The sequence below is a fragment of the Oryctolagus cuniculus genome, chromosome 3, assembly GCF_051225735.1.
Source record: "Oryctolagus cuniculus isolate XC-2025 breed Fujian yellow rabbit chromosome 3, ASM5122573v1, whole genome shotgun sequence".
NCBI lineage: Eukaryota > Metazoa > Chordata > Mammalia > Lagomorpha > Leporidae > Oryctolagus > Oryctolagus cuniculus.
The window spans coordinates 147,077,980-147,101,872 of NC_142869.1; the positions used below are offsets into that span (position 1 = coordinate 147,077,980).

At 43.1% G+C, this 23,893-nt stretch overlaps 1 protein-coding gene across 7 annotated transcripts in view; it reads right to left on the reverse strand.

The window, feature by feature from the left end:
* The window catches only part of CACNA2D1 (calcium voltage-gated channel auxiliary subunit alpha2delta 1), a 516,209-nt gene extending 502,950 nt beyond the window's left edge, over positions 1–13,259 (reverse strand). For 6 of the 7 annotated variants that reach the window (XM_070069807.2, XM_070069805.2, XM_070069806.2 and 3 more), the window contains exon 1: positions 12,785–13,259. In XM_070069807.2, coding sequence (XP_069925908.1) covers positions 12,785–12,885 — 101 coding nt within the window. In that variant the 5' untranslated portion in view covers positions 12,886–13,259. 7 annotated transcript variants of the gene reach the window in all.
* Positions 13,260–23,893: the final 10,634 nt, after the last annotated feature.

The following is a 23,893-nucleotide window of genomic DNA, read 5'->3' on the forward strand; positions in this document are numbered from 1 at the left end:
CATGAGGTTGAATGGAATCATTTCTACAAACACCATGGATGGATTCATTTATGAACTTTCAAATATTCTGTTTTGAGGCCACAAAAACGCATGTCTTTGTTCGATGATGAGAGGTTATCTATCAGTGGCAGAATTATGACTTTAAAAATAGATCCGATCTCCCGTGGCACAGTTCTCATACAACAGGTGCCGGCTGAAATGTCAAGATCAAACACATCCCATCCTTTGTGCTGCTGCTTTCTTCAGGTTCCCTTTGAGGTCACCGGGTTTGTCCTTAACCCAGAGACAGAACACTTCACCCATCCAAGTCCACTTGCATTCCACTCCATCACCTTTCATTTCCTTTTCATGATAAAAGGTTACACGCATTTTAGGGAGAGACATTTTTAAGGCCTGCTAAGCTTTCCTTTTCCCATTCATTTCAGGGTGTTGTTTTGTTTTGTTTTGTTTTGTTTTGTTTTTGTGGCCCAAAGATATATCAGCACGATGATCACACTCACTAAACCACTATCACCAATGATCTCAAGAATTTTGAATGCAGAAAGACCACACAAAGGCACAATAATAAAGCCTGGCCATTAACTCGCCCTTCAACATTCCCATGCACTCTTTTCTTGATCCTCACGGCAGGCAACACCGTGATGCAGGCTGCAAGAGTAAGATTATCCTTGGGGCCAGCATCATGGTGCAATAGGTTAAGCCACTGCTGTGATGCCAACTTCCCACATAGGAGTGATGATTTGTGTCCCAGCTACTCAGCTTCCAATCCAGATCCCTGCTAAGGTGTCTGGGAAAGCAGCAGAGGATGGCTCAAGGATTTGGGCCCCTGTTACTCATTGGGGAGACCAGGATTGAGGTCTTGGTGCCTGGCTTCTGTGGCTTGGCTTACCCCCAGCTGCTACAACCATATGAGAAGTCAATCAGCAGAGGAAAGATCTCTACCTCACTCACTTTGTATGCATGTATGTCTTTCAAATTTAAACAAAAAACATAATTTTTAACAAAAATGAATTTTTAAAAACCAAACATGGGGCCAGCGGGTAAAGCCTCAGCCTTCAGTGCCTGCATCCCATATGGACGCCAGTTCAAGACCCGGCTGCTCTACTTCCAATCCAGCTCTCTGCTGTGGCTGGGAAATCAGTGGAAGATGGCCCAAGTCCTTGGGCCCCTGTACCCTTGTGGGAGACCAGGAAGAAGCTCCTGGCTTATGATCGGCGTGGCTCCAGCTATTGCAGCTAATTATGGAGCGAACCATCAGATGGAAGACTTCTCTCTCTCTCTCTCTGCATAACTCTGACTTTCAAATAAATAAATAAATCTTTAAAAAAAATTATCCTTGTTCTAGAGATGGAGAAACTGCTTTCCAGTGGCTCCTTCCCCCTTAAACCTTGATTACTAGAATCTGGGGCCAGGTGAGAGGTGAGCTAATGGTTGCTCACACCTTGATGCTCCTGCCAAGGGCAGCCAAGCACAGCAGGTAGAGTGAGGGGCGCTAAAAGCTGTTTAGGATTAATTTTAGCTCCAAGTTAAATCTCCCCATCTCTAAAACAGAGATAAGAACAATACTTATCTGGGAGAACTGGCTTGAAGGTTAAACGGACCAAAGCACCAAGAAAGTACTGATTCACAGTACTGGCTGGCATATAAAAAAGAGACCAAAAATATCGGAAAGCAACATTATAATGACTGAAGGAGGACTGCAATTACTAGTGCTCATCCCTGAAGGTAGGCATCAAAATGAGCTCAAAGAGGCTGTGTGAGTATCCATGGAAATGAAGAGCGGAGTCACTGAAGGAGAAACAGCCCTCCCTAACTTCTCCTCTCTCGACACAAACCGCACGGTGGTTCTTCCACACTCAACACTACCAATGAGATCAACGTGGATTCTCAGAACTGCCGGCACTTGCAATCCTAACCATTCATGCATTCATTCATCTTGGGAACTCAGGGAACGTGGCTGTGATGGCAGCTGCCAGTCATCTCCAGATCTTCAGGAGACCCGGGAGGCCTCTGGAAGGGTCACCCAGGGATGTGCTTTGCAGGAATGTTCTCATTGCTTGCTCGGGCTTATGATTTTGTTTTCTTGTCAAGGATCTGCTCCCCTCCCAACATCTACCCCGCACTGACATGATGCAGAGAGAACAGCCAGGGCAGCACCAGTAAGCCACACTGCCTGCCCAGACCTAATAAATAAGCAATGCTAAGTCACCAATGGCAAGCATCGTTTGTCCTTTCTGCTTCCTTTCAAACGATATTGCTGTAGTATCTCTACTACAAGAACATACACGTACGAAATCTGATGACATAAAACTACATGCATCCTCAAGACGATAATCTCTCCTAGGAAAGAAGTAGATGAAAAACAAAGAAAAAAGACAACCAAATGTTGCTGTGTCCAGAAGGAATGTAGTGGGTGGTAACTGGGAGTCTAGTGACCGCCAAGCAAAAAGAAAACTATACTCTAGGTATCTCAAAATTTGAATATGACCACCTGTATGTATTACATTCTGGAATCAAGTCATTCCTTCTGGAGAATGGAATATGTCATCTGGAACATTACTCCAAAACCATCTCCCGTAAATTAAAATTGTACCCAGCCCATATCCCAACCATCTGCTTCAATTCTCAAGGCAGTTTCATATTTCAAAAGTTACTTTGTAAGACGTTCTTTCTGTCTTGATCCCTTGCTCACCTGCCTCTGTCAGAACATTCACCCATCAATCACGGCCTCTCTCGGCACTTTCATCTCTCTGCCATTTGGTCTGCTTCCTCTGATATGCTCAAATCTCCCCTCTGGTAACACTTATTTAGTTGTCTGCACAACCCTCACCAGCCCCGAGCGCCTTTTTCTGAGAATTGCCTTTTCCGCCATCCTGGGTAACAGCAACTGGGTTTCTGCAATGTAACCTTCTAATGAGACTGGGGCCAGGTATGGAGAAGTGGTTCAAGGTCAGGCAACCAGAGTCCCTTTTCCAAAGTTTATCTCCCGGTTATACAAAGAAAAGCAGAGGCTGATTTGAGACATGATCCTGATGGCAGTCTCACTCCTTTTGGCAGCTGCTGGCACACCTTTGATTCTAACTTCTGTGGCTGATCATCCAGCTCCACCACATTTAAAAATACTCCGAGAGAGAGCACTGTGCTGCAGCAGGTTCAGCTGTCTCTTGTGATACTCACATTCAGTCTCACCTTCACTTTTTTTTTTAAAGATGTGTTTTATTTGACAGAGTTATAGAAAGAGAGAGACACACAGAAAGAGAGGTCTTCCATCTGCTGGTTCACACCCCAAAATGAATGCAATGGCCAAAGCTGAGCTGATCCAAAGCCAGGAGCTTCCTCTGAGTCTCCCACATGGGCGCAGGGGCCCAAGGACTTGGGCATTTCTCTGCTGCTTTCCCAAGTGCATTATCAAGGAGCTGGATCAGAAGTAGAGAGCCGGGACTTCAATTGGCGCCCATATAGGATGCTGGTGCTGCAGGCTGGGGCTTCAACCCACTGCGCCACAGCGACAGCCGCATCACCTCCACTTCTGATTCTACTTCCTGCTGATGCACCTGGGAAGGCGACAAGTGATGACACAAGTACTTAGGTACCTGTCATTCATATGGCAGATCCTGGCTCCTGGCTTCTCCCTGGCCCAGGTCCAGCCAGCTCAGGCATTTAGAGAATGAATCAGTGGATGGATGATATTGCTCTCCCTCTCTTGCACTTCTGCCTTTCAAATAATCAAGTAAGGCTTACTAAAGATAAAACATGTTCTACTTTTTGAAATAAGACAGTGGATAATTTTCTACTACTTGTTATTGCAAATGGCCTAATAGAATTCTTATTCTTAAAAGAATCCCAAATTCCTCAACCTGTCTTCCCTGAAGTTAGTCTTCCCGAATACTGCCAGATATCCTGAAAGAACAGCCTTCACCTGATATCTTCACATTCCCAGCTCCCACCAGCTCCTCAAGTCAACGTAATCATACACTCTTCTGAAACTGCTTTCAAGTATCACTGGCCTGATGACATCCTTAAAGGGACCACCTTGCATCACTTCTCTGCAAATTAAACCGTAGGTGAAGGCTCTTCTTCTGAACCTCACAGTGCCTGTCATCACAAACAACTGGAGCAGGTGTTGGCTCTTGTGGTCATGCCACTGACCGCAATGCCTGCATCCCATAGTGAAGGGCCTGGGTTCGATTCCTGGCTCCACTTCTGATTCCAGCTTCCTGCAAATGTGCATTCCTGGAGGTAGCAGGTGATGTCATTTGTGGTTTGCTCCTTGCCACCCACATGGGAGATGTGGACTGAATTTACAGCGCTGGAGTTTCACCCAGCCCACTTCAGTTGTTGCAGGCACTTGAGGAATGAACCAGTGAATGGGAGCTCCACACACACACATAACTATGAAATAATTTTAGAAATAAACAATCCCTTCTTCTGACTTCAAAGGCGCTGCTCTGACTTTGCCTCCAAACTCCCCTGGGATATACAAGTCTAAGGGCTTAGAGACGTCTACAAGATACAGCCAACTCAGAACATCCAACAGTGAGCCTATTACCACAACATCAGCCAATAGCTCCTCCAGGGTTCTCCAGCTCACAAACTGTAATGAAACATGATGTACCTCCAACTATGCTCTTCCTGATTCTTCAAATCCTGTAACCACCAAAGCCCAACAGTTATCCCATACCTGTTTTACTTCCTCACTGCCAATATCCTTTTTTAGATCCCAGGTATCAGTCATTCAGCAAATGCTATGATAGCCTACTAATGCTTTCATTGTCCCCACCCTAAATACTGGCCCTCTTTAATCCATCTTCTCCCAGTTTTGAATTGAAATTTTTTTTAAGATTTTATCTATTTAATTTGAAAGCGTTACAGAGACACAGAGAGGTCTTCCATCTTCTGGTTCATTCCCCAGATGGCTGCAATGGACACAGCTGAGCCAATCCAAAGCCAGGAGCTTCTTCCAGGTCTTCTACATGAGTGCAGGAGCCCAAGGACTTGGGCCATCCTGTTGCTTTCCCAGGTGCATTAGCAGGGAGCTGGATTGAAAGTGGAGCAGCTGAGACTCAAACTGGAAACCGTATGGGATGCTGGCGCTGCAGGCCAGGGCTTTAACCTGCGGTGCCACAGCGCCAGCCCCTTGAAGTTCTTTATTAATTTAAAAATCCCAATAGCAACACAGGATAAAGAGTGGGGCTACCATGACCATAGTATGTTCATGTGTTATGAACATGGCCCATCATGACGCACGAAATTTAGAACCTAGACTGGAGCCAGTAGTACCCTGCCCTTGCTCTGCCCCTGCATCCCTTCCCACTCTAGAGCTCCATGCCTAACACAGAAGAGACCACATTTCTTGAGGTCATACTTCCACATGCAATGTGCTTTGAACTCGCTCATGCTTTGATGCATCCCACTGTTTCACAGTCAGCCTAGCACTGTGAATGTCTTCCTTGGGGACTCTCTTCCTCCATTTAATCGTATTCACAGCATGTAGCTCAGTGCAGGACACAATTTCCACCAAATAATGATGGCATTAATTGTCTAATTAAATTGAATTTGATGTTAAAAATATGTGAAGCAGGAGACCTTAAAAGAGATTGTGGAGAGAGCTGGCACTGCACTCCAGCACATTAAGCCATTGCTTGCAATGCTGCATCCCATAACAGAGTGCGGGCTTGCGTCCCGACAACTCCATTTGGAATCCAGATCCCTGCTAATGCACCTGAGAAAGCAACAGATGATGGTTCAAGAACTTGAGCCCCTGCCATCCACATGGGAGATCTGGATGGAGTCCCTGGCTCCTGGCTTTGGCCTGGCCCAACCCCATGCCATTATGTATATGTGGGGAGTGAACCAGCAGATCTAAGAGCTCTCTCTTCACTATGCCTCACAAATAAATTTGAAAAAAGTACATAAACCAAAACTATTTCTAAAAATGAAATGTACTATTTTCTTGGAGGGCTAACCACTCACCATCAGTGCACTGCCTACAAGGCTGCCTACCTACAAGTTATTTCCTTTCTTGGTGACCTAATGAAAGAAATTTGCTAACCGAAGTTCTGTCTGCATGATCAGCTTTTAATAAACTTTCCTTAATAAAACTTTAATTAAAAATTATATTAATACTTCTCATATGATGAAGCATTTCCCCAGCATTATAAATAAAGTGAGAATTTGCAAGTACTTCTGTATTTTGAGATCCAGACAACTTTCCTATCTTCAGTCCCTAAGTCTTATATGTGAGTATTCAGATCTCTAAAAATGAGTCCTGGGTAGTAAACCACACTTCAGTTCAAATGGAAGGGGGAGGAGGGCTAAGAAAAATAACCAACTGCTCCACCTCCCATCTTCAATGTAATTTTGCATCTCCTAAATCTAAGGCTTCCTTTCTCTGTCCCACTCACACATGCAGCGCAATGCCTGCACATCACTTTTATAAACAGGTATTTTCCCAGTTTGCCTGAGCCCACTGATCTGAGCCATTCCTCTTTGAACTCTCAAAATAAGGCACTGATGTTTAACCATCCCTTGATGGAGTCCAACAATATGTGCCTTAGCAAAGAAACAATTTTATTAGCTCTTTCCCCCAATTATTCCCATAGCATTGTGGGCGAATGTCAAAAGCAACTCTTGTTGAGGCTGCCTGACAATTCTGGTGCAAGTGTTGGTTATGCACTACAGATTTATCTATGGGTCGAGATCCCTCAACAGGGAAATGGTGGTAAAAAGAGGTCCCTCTGAAACCATCAGAAGGACTTGAAATTAAGGTCTGGCCACAGAAAACTCCAGGGGAAAGGGGAGACGCAAAAATTCTTCCTTTGATTTGACGTTAAATGCAAATAATAAACTATGATTAACAGTAATTGTGTGAGAGCGAGAGACAGAGACAGATGGAAACTAAGAATGCTTTATTTAAATAAAATTCAGGAATTATTTTTCATTATTTGCCGGGAAACCTCATCATGAATTCTCAACTTTCAGGAAAAAGAACTTAACAGACAGTAAGATTATTCCTAAATCCAGAGCATTTAAAATGGCCAGCACCATTATGTTCCACTGCCATCTTTTCTAGTTTAAGTTGTTCCTCCATATAAGACACAGAATTTTAAATGTATCCCAAAAATTTTTTTTTAATCCACGGAGCATATGGTTAAAAAAAAATCAGCTGAAGCAAATGTTAAAATAACATTTAGCCAGAAATATCCCACATTCATATTCAAAAAGAACTTCAAATATTGCTTCATATATAACAGCCCCATTATGAATTATTGAAATTAACTATAGAAGTGTGCCAATGTGTTGAGACCACAACATCAATCTTTGTCTTGCTCATAATCTTGCTTGAACCTGTATAAACAAATGGCAGTATTCAAAAGCACAGTGGCTACTTTCTTGACTCTTACAGAATCACTAATAGCAGTTTATTCCTGTGAATTGAGTTAATACAAAAGATGCTTATAGCCAACAAGGCAGGGATTCTTAGAGGTTTATACTGGACATACAACTCTAAAACCTGTGTGCAATCATCTTCATTCCTAAATATGTTTCTGAATATTTCACACCAGCAAATGTGCTTAACTCTTACAAATTTCAACATAACTGAATGGCAAAAATAAAACTGCTTAGTGTTCAAAGAACTTTTAAGGTGCCCAACATCCCAAGTACAATAGTTTCTTTCTCATACTTGTTTTGTTTAAAAGATGGCAAAACTCCTTTTGTTAACCATCAGTTATGTTAACTCCACATTTTCAAGCCTCTTTTTTAATGCAGTATCTCATTTGATTCTTTTGACAAATTATGCTTAAATGCTAATGGTACAAAAATATTCTGAATGAGATTTAATCCCTGTAAATAGCTGTGGATTGGTAGAAATCTTAAAGCATGAACACCTGGCAATAGACTTATCCTACTGGAGTTTGTTTTAACATAACCGCTAGAAATTTTAAATGTGGTATGCATGCACAAACATATGCGCATTTGCACACACAAAATATTATAGTACACAGAATATTGTAATTATACAATCTAGACAAATTCACTGTGCAACCTTAGCGTTTTGAACCTCAAGATAGTAAATATGATATTTTTGCCTTCTATCAGTTGTACGCAATGGATCCTGTAGCCCATCATCTTTTTTCTTTCTGCTCTATAAACACCACATCACCATTTTCACGTGCCAGTGCCCAAACAAGAGAAAGCGAGTCCTATGTCAGCTACATGGCTGACCACCACGGCCCAGTTTCAATTGTACTGGAAAGCAACTGCATGCAAGGCTTGGGAACAGGTCTGGCACCGCTCATGGGCAGCCCATGAAAGGGAAGGCTTGGTGGACACACGCAGTGACCCTGCCTGTCGCACACCAGCAGCTTTCAGGAAATGTGGAGTGGACATAATAGGACGGAGTTCCCCTGGGGTAAGCCTCTTATGCGCTGTCTGAAACACTACTGCGGACACTTCTTTTAATGCAAGTGACCAAAGGTTATCCCTTTCGTAACAACGAAAAGTAACTTTTCAGAACTATGCAAACACAATCTGATTCTTTTTTCCAAAATTCTACGCATGTTTATTTTAGAACAGTGTGGTCCACAATATCCATACGTATTAAGGCACTTACGACAATCAAACTGCATAATTTGTCCAAAATATGTTTCATTTTACCCTCTTGACTGCCAGATTAAAAGTTAGAGCTTGAAGCCACATCTTAAACAGTAAGAGTTGAATTCAGAAGACTGCTTTCTTGGAATGTCACATCTATTTCGAAAAATAGGGAACAGAAGAGAACTTCCATGTAAGTGTCTTATATAATAATGATAGCCCAGAGAATACATAAAATAACAGTTTACTACAGGCATGATTTTTAAAATTAGTGTGTTTAGGAATTGTAAAACTGTTTCTTATGAGTACATGCTCCTAAATATAAGGGCTAAATTTGAATGTGATACATAATTTGCACTTGTTGTTTCTGTGTTTGCAAAAACTCCCCGTGTGTAAGTCCTTTTAGAAGAAAGAACACTTCGTGGTTATAAATGTTGGGAGAAATAATAGAAGGATATCTATGCAGCCAGGTTTCCTTGAAGAGAAAGAATGGTAAAGTCTTTATTTTCAAAATGAACCACCTGCTACATATTCTGGTGTAATATGTATTTACTGCATTTAGCTTAATGAATGCCACAGCGAAGAAAAAGGAGATACTAAAGGCACATCTGATTTCCTTTTCCTGAACCATATTGTGCTTAAATTCTTGTCTTTCCAAAAAAATTTTTTAAGATTATATCCATTTCAGTCTGGCTCATTCAAGCACCAAGCCAAACAGTCATACATACAGCCAGGTATAAAATTAATAAATCTGTCATTAAGTTGCTACTTACATGGGAAAAATGTATTTACTACTGCATATTTTAAACATAACACCTATAGAATAATCAATGTAATTCTGTGATTAAACTGATGGAAACCAATTAAAGAACTGAGAAAGGGATTTATAATGGTCACTGTTTTTAGGTTTACATTTAAAATCTTTTATCTCACATTTTATCCTAAGTCACATTTCCTTGTATATGCAGTATGTAAATAGAAATTGTTAAGTTCAAAGGAGAACAACTATGTCACCTTTAACGCATGGAATAGAGATCCATTCCAATGCCATGACACACAGAAATTTATTTTCCATAGTCTGTAAACACAAATCTGCCAATCAACAGGAAAAAAAATTTACATCCTAGGTATTTAAACCCCAAAAGTCCTATTTCTTTATGAGACTTTATGCTTATTTCCTGTAGGTACTTGTAATTCTTAATTATATATTTACACCACTGAACAGTTTTATATTAAAATCCCCTTAGGTAAATGGGCTTTCAGACAATTATTGGTGACTGACTGGCACTTTAATACAATTGACATAATAATTATAACTGCAATGCTTGTAAGAATAATTTTTTTAAAGAAAGTCTCAAAATTAAAAACATTCAAATTAACGTTATAATACTGGCTATGATACAAGTAATCCTCAATTATAATACAGAAGTTTTTTAACATCTGTACCAAGAAATTTTAAATAGAGCTTTTTGGAAAACTATGATTTAAAACACCACTGTAACATGTGTATAATACAACATGAAAATAATACATTTCCATTTACAGTAAACCAATACCCACTGGCTGTTTGCTTCCATTTCACATATTTATTTCACACTGTATTCAAACAGTTCAAAAAGAAACACCTAACCTTGGGAAAGAATCACATCAAAATTCCTTTGTCTGAGGAAAAAAAACAGTAATTTCAATGTTAACTCTTGGGTAATTAAACTACTATTTTAATTCAGAAGAATATGCTATATTAGGATTCTGTTAAACCAGAAAAAGATTTAGGATGATATTAATGTTTTGTGAATAGGATTTAAGCCATTTGTGCTATTTAAACATCCTACTTAAATAAACAAAAAAAAACCACTTCAAATTACTAATTCTAATTCAAGGCCAACTCCAGTTACCACCTAATTAATTTTACAGTGTGTTAATGGCATGCTCTTCCTGTTCTAATGGTAAAAACTTCAGATTTTACCTTTTCTCTGAAAAACAAGACTGCCAGGAAAACAAAAGAGTTTACTAATGGTTTCCAGAGAAATGTATACACAGAAGCGTAGTTTGCCGAAAGGAACAGCTACAACCTCTGTACTCAGCTTTGATAAACTTGATATTTTTCCAAGACTTGAGATCCTTCTGATAAACATCCCACATGAATTATTTTTATGCAAGAAAGGCAAATGGCACTACAGTTTGATGAATTAATGTCACCTTTTTTTAATCTGTTTTTTCAGAAATCTAAGATACAGTACTAACGTCAACTGTCATTTCTCCTCCCCTTTGCACATGGGTTTCATTGATTTCCAAATAAACACCTGAAGATACAGAATCCTGCCAAAAATATTGTTAATACTGCCTATAGGAAACTGACCTGGCTCTATAAAATATTTCATTCAATTCTTAATTCATGAAATAACTAACATTTCATGTGACCTGAAAATATCTTGAATTTCCATTGTTCAGAAACATTTCAAATCCTCTCAACTGTGGTGTCCTGACCCCCACTATTTAGTCTCTTCCCAATGCCTGGTAAACAGCTCACCGTGAAAGTTGAGCCGTTTGAATTTCAGGGAAGCACTGCTGGTGGATGTCCTTCTCACAATAGGAATTTCCACATTAATATTTTACCCCGGCACGTTCATACATAAAACGCTACATTTTGTTCTCTTTTGAAAAGTCGTCCTTTTTCCCGATGGTGTGACCATACACGCCCTCCAAATGACAGAAATGGTGACAAATTGCCAGTTAAAAACAACACTCCGAAAAGGTGAAATCTGGACACGTTTGGAATAGCACTGCTTCCTCAAGCGCAGTTTCTGTCTTTGACACGAAACAAGCCTATTTGCGTTCCCACTTTCTGGGCCCACCTACTAAAAGCCTTCAAAAAAAAAAAAAAAATCCAACAAATGCGAGAGTGATTTCCTCCTAGGAGTGAACGATTGTTGCAGCATCCTTAGGGCACCTCTTCCTCTGTGTGTGTTTAAGACAGCGGGCTGGAACGTTCAGCCAGTGAAGAGGACAGTCACCTCCTGTGCTTCTAACAAAAAGGACCTACAAAGATCATCCAACATTCCTGCCAAATCAATGGGGAAAAAAAAAAAAAAAAACAGCAGGCACTGCCCTTGTGCGGCCTGGGGATGCCTGCACTGACACCTGCTGTAACCACCCCTTAACCTGAATCCCAGGTCGGACACAGCTGCAGGGAGTCAGCCGGTACCCAGTCTCCGTGAGCACCCACCCAAAACTCCAGCGCTGTGCCCACAACGCGCAGCAAACAGCTCCCCGCGGCCTCAACGCTGGGAAGGCTACCTTGGGCTTGGGTTTTATTTTGTTATGTGCAATGCATTAGGAGTGACTCATGCACTTAAGATCACCTACTCCGAGAAGCTTGGAAGTAGCTTCAAGAACCAAAATCAATGCATCCCCAGCCTGCCCGGTAGGCTATTTGGCGCGTTTTAAAAATACATATGTATGTATACACTGATGCGTGCCACTGACTGAAGTCCACAGCTTTTTTCTGCATCCTAAGGGAGTATTGAGATTTCCCATTCCTTTCCTGCTACCTTTACACAGTCTGTTTCCAAAATAGCAGCCAGGATTTTTTTTATTATTATTACTATTATTATTTCAAAGTTATTTTAGACATGTTAAAAAAATCAAATGGGAAGGGAAAGGGAGGAAAAAAAAAGCAGGAGGCTCGGGTGAACTGATCTACCCGTCCTGGGAGCGGGAGCCTGGCACTGAGACGGAGATCGCGAGCCAGAGGAGGTCCGGGCGCGTGGTCCCGGCACCTGCGGGGGCCGGGCGCGGGCGGCTTCCGGGGCGCCAGGAGCTGTGGAGCGCGCCCGGTCCGCGTGCGGACCCCGGGCGGCTCTGGACACCGCAGCCGTCAGAGCGCGCTTCCCCAAGGAAGGGCCCTGCCCCACCAGCTCCTGGTAAAACGCGCACCGCCGAGACACAACTCGGCCCGCGTCCCCTCTGGACCTCTGAACTCCTCGAGTCGCCGGGACCCCGGCAGAACCCGTGAGGCACGGCCGCCGCCGAGTCGCGGGCGCTCGTTCCCCCGCGACGGCCCCGGCCCTGCGCATTCCAGCGCCCACGGAGCCCACCCAGCCCGGCTCCGCCCGCCGCTCGCTCCCCACCCGCACCGGCGGCCGGCCGAGCCCCGCGCCGCGGGACCCCCTCCCCCGCGCCGACTTACGTGACGGCTGAAGGGAACGGCTCCTCCGACGAGGGCCCGATCAGGATCAGCCACGCCTGCCAAAGTGTCAGCGTCCAGGCCAGCGGGCGGCCCGCAGCCATCTTCGCGAGCTGGGAGCAAGCCCCTCACACGCCCCGACCGCCCCCCAGCCGGCCCCGGGGCCGGGGACCGAGCGGCGCTGCCACCCGCGGGCGGCGGCGGCGGCGGCGAACGGCGCGCGGGCGGGCGGGCGGCGGCGGCGGCGAACGGCGGCGCTGGGCTCTGGGAAAGGGGCGGGCGGACCCCGCTAGCGCGCGTCGGCTGTTCGGCGCCGCGGCTGCCTCGCCTCCGCCGCCATCAAGGGCGACTTTTGCCAACAGACCTCGGCGGTGCCGCCGGCGCCCGAGCGCGCACACACCACGCTCGCCCTCCCTTCGCCGCGCTTCCTCCCTGATTTATTTCCCGCGATTGCCCGGGCGGGGGCGGGGGCGGGCGCGGAGGAGGGGCCGGGGTGGGGGCCGGGGTGGAGGTGGTGGGAGGGGAACGGCTCCGAGCGGCCTGGGCCGGCGAGGCTGGAGGAGGCGGCCGGGGGCGGGCGGAGAGACGGGGCCGGGAGCAGCCCACCATACAAGGCAGGCAGGAAACTCCCCAAAGTGGGAGTCGGCAGGGCTGGGCTGCGGAGGCCCCGGGCCGCCGCTATTTCCGCGCGCGCAGGCGGCGCAGCCCCCTTTAGCCCTTCTTGTGCCTGCCTGGGGACTCGAGACCGGGTCTTGTGGCCACCACTGGGGGGGTTGGGGGGGTTCGACCAGGTGGCAGTTTGCCCGGCTGTGCCACGGTGGGTAGCGGGGCGGGCAGAGCGCCTGTGCCAATTGTGCCGGCGGCCCCCTTCTCCCAGGTGCAGCTCGGAATGGAAGGGTCGGCGCGGGGAGGGGGCACAGGCCTCCCTCCCACGGGCTCCCCGCAGTCCCTGAACCGCACTGGCCGCTGCAGGGCACGTTCAGGTGTGTCAAGTCGTGGCAGCAGCAGGCACAGGTGGCCCTCCGCGCGCCGAGGCGCCGGGTCGGGGGAGCTGCGACGTGTGCGGTGCCGTGCGGTGCCGAGCCGAGCGCGCTCCGCCTCCGCCGTCCCGGGGAAGCCCGGGCTGGGCGCGCGCCGGCCACCCCAGTGAGAGATCCCACGGCGCTGGTCCTGGGCCTTCCTCGTAGCCGTGGACCTGCCGGGTCGAGGGTGGGAAAGTTTGCTTGAGCATCTCAGACTTGCCAAGCCGCGTCGGCGGCGCGGAGGGCCCAGCTCCAGATCAGAAAAGTGGCCGTTGTGCGTGTGGGAAAGCAGCCTGTCGTTATCGAAGTACCTGTTTTTAATAATTAGCCCTTAGTGCCTTAGTTCCAGGAGGAACTAATGAAAGAAGAAAGGCCCTTATTAATTCGCAATGGATTTTCCAGTCGTCTGAAAGCGACCTCTCCGAAGACGGGTGGTGGTGGTGGTCCAAATTTTAAGTGTGTATGATTTTATGATGCTCAGTCCAGCGGTGTTTTTTTGTCCTTGCTCCCCATCTACCTCTTTTTATTTTTTTCCTTGTTTGCCTTATGCTCTGCATCTTTATCTTGCTCTTTGTCTGTCTTTCTGCTTTGAGTGGCCTCACAAAGGGCACCCCGCCGAGACTTAACTTACTTTGTTTTATGTTAGGCAAAGAGAATTTGGCAGCCAGTGAGGGGTGAAGTGGGGTGTAATGGGATTGAGAAGTGGAGCTCCAGAGGGTATTTTATATAACCGAAGAAAGCTTTCCACTCCAAACTAAGACAACCAAATAGTGTCAAGTCCATTATTGTTTATTTTATATCTAATGATTCTAAGGCAGATTTTCTTCCCCCGCATGAGGAGTAAGAAAACCAGAGTGAAAGAAGTCCATTATTGTCTATGTGATAACTCTGTGCCTATGTCATAACACAGTGCGTAAAAACGTCATCATCATATATCTTGTCAATTACTCCATTAAGGACTCCAGACTTCCCACTGTGGTACACCGGTTGTCAATTTTGTATGTTTTGCAGGAGAGCCTTAAAGAATGTAATAAACTCCTAGAGACGGTAAGGCAGGCTTCGTGATTAACTTCGTTGGTCTTTGAGCCAAACCTCCGTTTCTTGGCATTGCTGTGATGAAGCGCTGTGCTCTCCAATACCTGAGGCTGTTGAAGGGAGAGATTGCTTCTACGATTCTTGTTGAAAGCGTTGGCTATCCGCTGGGAGCCTAAGTCATTCCTTAATACTCTGTTGTGTGCTGTTCCATTCATTGCTTTTACCGACCTGAACCTTTCTAATGAGGATATTCAGTGTGGATTTATTTCCTGCATATGATAGCTAAAACAAGAACATTCACCGAACATTGCTTTATGTTTCTGTTGGATTCACTACAGCCTTCTACAATGCATTTCTTTTTTTTTTCCAGTTCAGCTCTATTGTTTCAGAAAACTCCATAAAAATCATATCTTATTAATTTAATAAAATTTTGCTAACTCACCAAAATTTCTCATTCGTGATAAAAATTATCAAGGGCAGTTATTTCATAGAAATGCTGAATTTGTTCATGCACATTACACTTAGATTAACAAAATATGAACAAAAACAATAAAAATCTAACAGCCATGAAATACCCTTACTCCTTTTTTATTTGAGATTATGCTATGAATATTTGGTAACAAAATTCTGTCTTGTATTTTTATAACAGCCTATGTTTGTATGTACATAGGAGGGTATTTTTCTGTTTTTTTTTTTTTTCAAATCCAATTAGAATAAGACAGAGTAACCTAATGAAAATTATCTGACTCCTCTCCTTTTTTGTTCTGTACAGAGATTCAAAAATGAAAAAAAAAAGGAAAATAATTACTCTTTAAAAGGCAATAATTTCCCACTTTTTTGCATATTTTAAAACAACCGTGTTGAAAACCTTGACAAACATCTTTATTTGCTGATATGCAGGTGAAAGTATATGAAGAGCCATAATCAGATATACTTGTGATTTAAGGAATATTGTGTTTCTATGCACAGACGTGTGTGATGTTAAAGACAAAGGAACAGAAAGCTTCACCTATCCTATCTCTTTGGAGAATATCTCAGGTGAAGGAATTTAGAAAGAAACTCAGAAGTAGCCATTCCCAGAAGAACAGGTGAGGGATGTGTAGTGAATTTTTGTTAAGTCAAAGTTCATCATCAGTATTTGTAAAGTAAAGCAGCATCTAGAGGCCTTCATGAAAAAGCAACATGGAAAGGAAACTATCCTAAATTAAGAAACACAGGAGGCAGGCGCTTGACCCAGTTATTAAGGCCTCAGTCAAGATACTCGCATCCCACATCAGAGGGCTTGGGTTTCTACCTGACTGTGGATCCTACTCCAGCTTCCCTCTACTGAAGACTCTGGGAGGCAGCAGTAGTGGCCCAGGTGAGTGAGTCCCTGCCACCCACATGAAAGACCTGGATTGAGGTCACAGCTCCCAGCTTTGGCCTGGCCCAGCCCTGGCCATTTTGTCCATTTGGGAAGTGAAGCAACATATGGAAGTTCCCTCTCTCCCTCTCAAATTAAAATAAATAAATAAATAAACATGTTTTTAGAAATAAGGAAGACAGAACAGGAGCAAGCATATAACAGATTTGCAGAAGTTATATGAAGGGGTGCAGGTTGTAGATGTTTGGGGTGGTGGTTAAAACACTGCCGGGGATTGCCTGCATCCTATGTCAGAGTGCCTGGGTTCAAGTCCTGGCTCTGTTCTCCATTCCAGCTTCCTGCTGATATGCGTCTTTCTAGGCAGCAGGCGATGGCTCAATTAGTTGGGTCCCTGCCACCCACAGGGGACACTCAGAGTTCCAGGCTCCTGACTTAAGCCTTGCCCAGCCATGCCTGCTGTGATCATCTGGGGACTGAACCAGTGGCTGAGAGGTCTCCCTCTTTCTCCACCTTTCTAACAAACAAAGCTTAATGATAAAAGTGTTCAAATATTTTGTATAAACAGGCAATTATTTAGAAGAAATTTTGCCATGACCCAATTGGCAGAGAATGGCATAAACTCTTAAGAAATACCTTTTCTAAACAGACGGAAAGGAGCATGAAGCAAATGTTTATTGGAAGTTTATTACTTGCCCATTGGAGTCCTCGATTGGCAAACTTATACTAACTTGAGCATTAAGGAAAAAAAAAACTAGCTATTTAAAAATGCCATCATATCTTTTCAACCCAATAATAGCTTTTCTTTTGAATTTCTTATAGAACTTTTCATTCAATTCCTTTTATTTTTATTCTTCCTTTCCCCTTTCCCTCACTAAACACAAGGACTTCTTAGAAAGCAATCAGGGCCTAAGCATGACTTTCTTTTTTAAAAAAGCAAACTCTATTCAACTCTAAAAATCTAGATTTCACAGTAAGATTCTTCTTTAAAGTTAAAGCTACTTGTTTTGTTTCCTTTGAGTTGTGAGTTATAGAACAAAGGAATATGGAATCCACATTCTTGGGCCTACATAGATAAAGGGAAATAGAGAATGCAGTTATTTATTTATCCAAATATTCACCAGCAATGGAAACACAATGGAAAGTGGTTAATGAGAGGTAGATAGCAAAAATTGAAATGATCAAACCCATGATTATTGCAAAATTTCCTGGCTTTTTTTTTGTTTTTGGGGTGTTTTTTTTCTTTTTTTTTTGTTTGTTTGCTTTTATGGATACAGTGTTCTGACATGGGGCTTTTCTTATTCTTTAAACACAATGGAACACCAGTGTAGCTGAGTGTATTTCTGTAAGAATTTGGGTATGTTATGGGTCAAATTCACCTCCTGAACAATAACTCATTACTGTAAGGCACAGGTAGTATACAAGTTAGTCAGTTAAACAGGTGTCCACGGAAGCCCCACAAAACAGTCTTGGGGGGCCAGTGCCGCGGCTCAATAGGCTAATCCTCCGCCTTGCAGCGCTGGCACACGGGGTTCTAGTCCCGGTCGGGGCGCCGGATTCTGTCCCAGTTGCCCCTCTTCCAGGCCAGCTCTCTGCTGTGGCCCGGGAGTGCAGTGCAGGATGGCCCAAGTGCTTGGGACCCTGCACCCTCATGGGAGACCAGGAGAAGCACCTGGCTCCTGCCTTCGGATCAGCGTGGTGCGCTGGCCGCAGTGCGCCGGCCGCAGTGGCCATTGGAGGGTGAACCAACAGCAAAAGAAGACCTTTCTCTCTCTCTCTCTCTCTCTCTCTCTCTCACTGTCCACTCTGCCTGTCAAAAAATAAATAAATAAATAAATAAATAAATAAAAACATTCTTGGGGTTTCTCCCCCAGCTGTAATGAAAATGGAAGAGAAAACAAGAGAGTGATTTTTTTTCCCAGCCTCATGTTTTAGATTGATACGACTAAAATTCCTACCGTTATCATTGAGAATATGTGACCCTGTGGCCATCCCAGTGAACTTACAATGAAAATCCTATATTCCACTGATAAATGAGTAAACTAGAGATGATATTATTGCCATCTATCACAGATGGGAGATGTGAACTTTAAAGTTTGGTATTTGAAAACATTTGAAACTCAGTATAGAGCAAATATTCTCCAGTAAAGTATTTTCCTTAAGATGTACAAGGTGATAGTATATAATTCCTAAGGGTTTTTGATAGTTTGGGGAAGAAATCTTTGGGAAGATATTGAATGCCATCAGATATGCTATTGTGTTTTCATAACAGACCTGGCAGTATCTCAATGCGGTGTACCTTTCCAACTAAGGACAGGGATTTACAATGTTGTTCTAAAATGGTTAGAGCTGTTTACAATTCCAAGCTGCACATACAAGGGCAATTTTAAAAGTTCATGGAAAATGGAATTAGAAAATAAATTAATTTTGGCAGAAAAAACTGGAATTCATGCATAGCTTTTTTGTAATAGACATTTCTGTGAACGTCTTGAAGATGCCTTCATATTTTATTACTTAGATGTTGCTGTAAGAGATCAATCTGTCTTCTGCTCAGATGTCATTCATTTTTGAGAATATACTTTATGCTGTCAAGATACTTGCAGATGAATTTTCTGTTATTTTAAAATAACCAAATGCTTAACTTTAAAATATCAGAATTCCAACATGGAGACTTAGAGGTTGATCATTGTCCAGTGACATTTAATCTGTCTTCCATTAATAATGCTCTTAACTTAATGATGTCATTGCACATGTCACTATTTGTAACAAGAGCAAGCTGTTTTCTTTGGGAAGACTATGTATATTGTCACTTCTGTGAATTTCTGTTAGGCTCTAAAAATTCCTTTTATTCCATATCTGAGTCCTTAGCCCTTTCAAAAGATAGTGGATTGGATACACATTTCCTTTAAATTTCTTTTTTATTTCTCAAAATATGCAAAACTTTTCCCTTTCAATAACAACGCATTCTTATCAAACTGTCAGCCTAATAACATCCACTCTTGTGAATTGGAGACTTGAATCAGTCTGAACAAAGACCAGTGTGGCTCATCAGGTTTCAGGAACACAACTCAGTTCTGTTTTGGCTTTTCTTCCCCAATTTAATCATCCTGTTCACTCCACCCCTGCTCCACCCCTTCTTTTGACCTCTTTTCCCCCAAAAAGGCAATAGCTCAGTGTCTTTCACACAGAGGGACTTTTTTTTTCCCTTAAGTAATTCAAAAGGAAAAGAAGTGGTAAAATTAGTAAAGGCACAGAAAAGTTCCACAGAGAAAAGGAAAATTGTAAAAAGATGGAGGAAAGCTGTGAAGGAAAGGAAGAGTTTTCACATAATACACATAAACACAATGTCCCCCCTAAAAAAAGTTAAGACAGACAGCAAGAAATATGAAGGCCAAAAACTGTGAACAAACGTGGTAGCACAAGTGAGTGAAAGGGTAGCACAACTCAATTTACTTCAATGTTGAATCAATGAAAATTTTTATTGCTAGACAAATATAAGACATATCCACTATCTTCCAATTTTATTGAAAACAGGAATAATTATTCAAGACACTTTTTATAATTTAAAAGTAGAACAGGTTGCCTGATGTTAATATTTAACTGATTTTTTAAAACAAAAAATAAATATTTGGGATGGGTGGTTATTTGAGAGGTTGGGATGCCAGTTGGGATCTGTATCCCATCAGAGTGCCTGGGTTCAAGTCCCAGTTCTGCTTCCAGTTCCACCTTCCTGCTAATGCAGACCCTGGGAGGCAGCATGTGATGGATGACTCAAGTAGTGGGATGTCTGCCTCCCATGTGGAAACCCAGATTGAGTTCCTAGCTCCCAGTTTCAGCCTGTGCAGTCCTAACTGTTTTGAACAGTTGAGGCATCCCATATGGGCACAGGTTCAAGTCCCGGCTGCTTCTCTTCCAATCCAGCTCTCTGCTATATCCTGGGAAAGCAGAAGATGACCTAAGTCCTTGGGCCCTTGCACCCGAGTGGGAGACCAGAAGAAGCTCCTGGCTCCTGGCTTCGGATCAGTGCAGCTCTTTCCGTTGCAGCCAACGGAAAGAACCAACAGGTGTGAACCAGCGGAAAGATTTTTCTGTCTCTCCCTCTCACTGTAACTCTACCTCTCAGATAAGTAAAATCTTGAAGGAAGGGAGGGAGGGAGAAAGGGAGGGAGGGAAAGGAAAGGAAAGGAAAAGAAAAAAAGAAAGGAGAGGCAGACAGCAAGAATCTTCCATCCAGTGGTTCTCTCTCAAAATACCTGCAACAGCCAGGGCTGGTTCAGACCACAGCTAGGAGCTTGTGGGTGGCATGCTTCCCAGGGTGAGCATTAGCAGGAAGCTGGATCCAGGGAACTCAAACCAGGCACTCCCAGATGGGATGCAGGCATCCCAAGCTGGCACTGAAGGCACTCAGCCAAATGCCTGCGCCAAGGATTTTTATATAAACTTGGGAAAACATCATAATCCACTGCATGCAGAATATTGTTTTGTATATAATTTTTATGGTCAGTCACTCATGACCCTTAATGATACCTATGTCCTTTTTCTGTTCAACCTTCGGAACAACGTCTTTCTAACTGTACTTTCTTTTTTTTCCACCAAAGCTCATGAACAACAATAGGAAGGAGTAAACGGGATTAGGAGAAAAAGGCAACAAGGACTTAGCTACTTCAGTGATCAACTTGTTCTACCCTGAAAAATTGCTTATGTTTATAAAAATGTTCATGAACTCTGTGCTGAGTCATGTGTCTCAGGCTCCTTCCCATGTCTCACATTCATTTGTTCATAAGAAAACTTGAACTCATCCATATTCTGGGCCTCCATCTAATATCCAGGTTTTTTGTTGTTGTTTTTAGAGAGAGAAATTGATTTATTTATTTGGAAGGCAGGGTGACACAGATAGGAAAAGAGAGGGAGATCTTTGTTCCTCTGATTCATTCCACAAATGCCTGCAATAGCTGGGGCGGGGCCAGGGGAAAGCCAGGAGCTAGGAACTCCGTCCAGGGTTCTTGAGCCTGGGTACTTGAGCCGTCTACTGCCTCTTTCCTAGCTCATTAGCAGGGAGCTGGGTTGGAGGCAGAGCAGCCAGGACTCAAACAGGCACTCTGATAGAGGATGCCAGGGGGCCAAGTGGAAGCTCAACCTGCTGCACCACAACACCCACCCCATATTCTGCACTCTTGATCTCAGATATTCTGTTGACTCTTGAATCATTAGGAACTCCTCCTTTATTAAGGATAACTATGCTGACATGTGGTGGTGTGTTAGAAATGGCACAGATGTACCTACAAAGCTTATCCACAGCATGTATATTGGAGCAGCCTGGGATTTGAACCCAGGCACACGGCCTCAGGTCCCCTGGCTCTTAAACACCATGCCTTATGGTCCAATTCTTGCTCTGCTGTTTAGTAGCTTAGGGATATAGATGGAGTCTCTTACCCTTCCTAGCTGTAGTTTTCAATTTCTTAAGAAATCATGAGGCTAATGCTATGAGGATGAAGATAATGCTGTATAGAATAGTTAGATCCTTGGTTCATCCATAGCCATGCCCACAGTCAGGGACATTGAGGAAAACAAATAAACATGTGGCCATTCAAGTTGAAGGTTTCTCCCTCTTCATGGACTTCAGCTGAAAACAAATCCTTGTATGTGTTGCAAGTCACTGTAAACACTACTGAACAACTACTTGTAAGAACAGTTAACCAGTGTGTGGCAAACATGTGATGAATCTTTTTTTTTTTTTTTTTGACAGGCAGAGTGGACAGTGAGAGAGAGACAGAAAGGTCTTCCTTTTCTGTTGGTTCATCCCCCAATGACCGTCGCACCACGCTGATCCAAAAGCAGGAGCCAGGTGCTTATCCTGGTCTCCCATGGGGTGCAGGACCCAAGCACTTGGGCCATCCTCCACTGCACTCCCTGGCCACAGCAGAGAGCTGGCCTGGAAGAGGGGCAACCAGGACAGATTCCAGCACCCTGACTGGGACTAGAACCCGGTGTGCTGGCGCCACAAGGCGGAGGATTAGCCTATTGAGCCGCGGCGCTGGCCACATGTGATGAATCTTAAGATGTACTTGTGCTCTGAGAAAGTACTACTGTTTCACTCATTCTTCTGAAATTTGTAAGTGTGTGCATTCTTTGAAATGTACCTAATACGTTAGTACACCGGAGATCAATAAAGGTTGAGACTATTGATTTAGAAAAAAGCCTATAAGAATGAAAATGCTGTCCAAGAATCAGTAAACCTTTTTGGAAATACAATGTATGCAGGCAGATTTAACTGGAAAAATAATGATTGGAACTATGTAATACAGGGTTTTTTCAATTTGTTTTTAACAACTTTATATATGTATATTCAGATACAATAAAATTCACCCAAATAAAATGTAAATTCCAATGGCTATTGGTATTATAGAAATATTTTTATGATACTAAACTATCATTTTTCATTAAAAAATCAGGCAGGCATGCGGCACAGCAGTCCAAGACACAACATGGGACAGGAAAAAAGGAAGGAAGATAGAAAGATTTATTAAAAATAAAATTTCAGAAAATCAGCCAGTACATGTTTAATTCTGTATACTATTGGATGAGAACTACACATATTGGCTCTGTGTGGAAATGTGACAGATACCAGTTTAACTTTGTAATTATTTCAGGTAAATGTTAGTGACCTTGACATTGAAGGCATACTGATTCCTAGTGACCAGAACTTTTCTGTATATAAAAACTTAACCTTGGGGAGGACATTTAGTCTACCTGTTAAGACAAACACATCCTATGTTGGAGCACCTGGATTCAATTTCTATCTCTGGCTCCTGACTCCAGGTTTCTGCTAATGCAGATCCTGGGGAGGCAATAGTGTTGGCTCAATCTGGGCTCCTTCCAGCCACGTGGGAGACCTGGATTGAGTTCCCTCCTCCTGGACTCTTTTGGGCATTTGGTGTTTGAACCAGTGCATGGAAGCTCTCTCCTTCTGTCTCCCTCTATCTCTGTGACTCCCTGCCTCTCAAATACATAAGTAAAAGCAAATTTAAAAACATAAAAATCCTTAGCCTCTCTCCTTGACATAGTCCATTTTAGGTAATTAATCACTATGGGAAGCTTATACTAACTTTCATATTTAAAAAATAATTATCTGGATCCCCTGTGAAACACTGCTTTGAAAACAATAAAACTGCAATTCAGATTGGCACATCACATCTATTTCTTTATTTGTATCATTTATGTATTATGTGTAGAGTTTATTTTATGTTGTCATCTTTTTACTTGTACAATGAGAAGAATATTTATGATATTGAAGTAGTAAGGCTGTAAATGGCATTTGGCATTTGCATTCATCAGATACGTCAACTTTGCTTCTACACTGAGTCACTGGCTACACATATTTATTGCTGCATGTACTGTTCTTCCATAAACAGCAGTACCTCAGTAGGACACCTTCACATTACTGATCATTTTTCCCTTTCAATGGAGAAGAAAAAAGTGAAACATTTTACAGAAACAAAATATTCTCACCTTGATCAAGTAAATAAGAAGCTTTAAAAAGGTGAATATGACAACACAAAGACAATCAGATCAATAAATTCTGACAATGCATTTTGTTCTGGTATATTCTATTGGATCTCCAAATGTTTTATTTTTGTTTTCTCAATGAAACATTAAGACAAATAGCTGAGTTCAGTGCTGTTTCTTATAACAGAT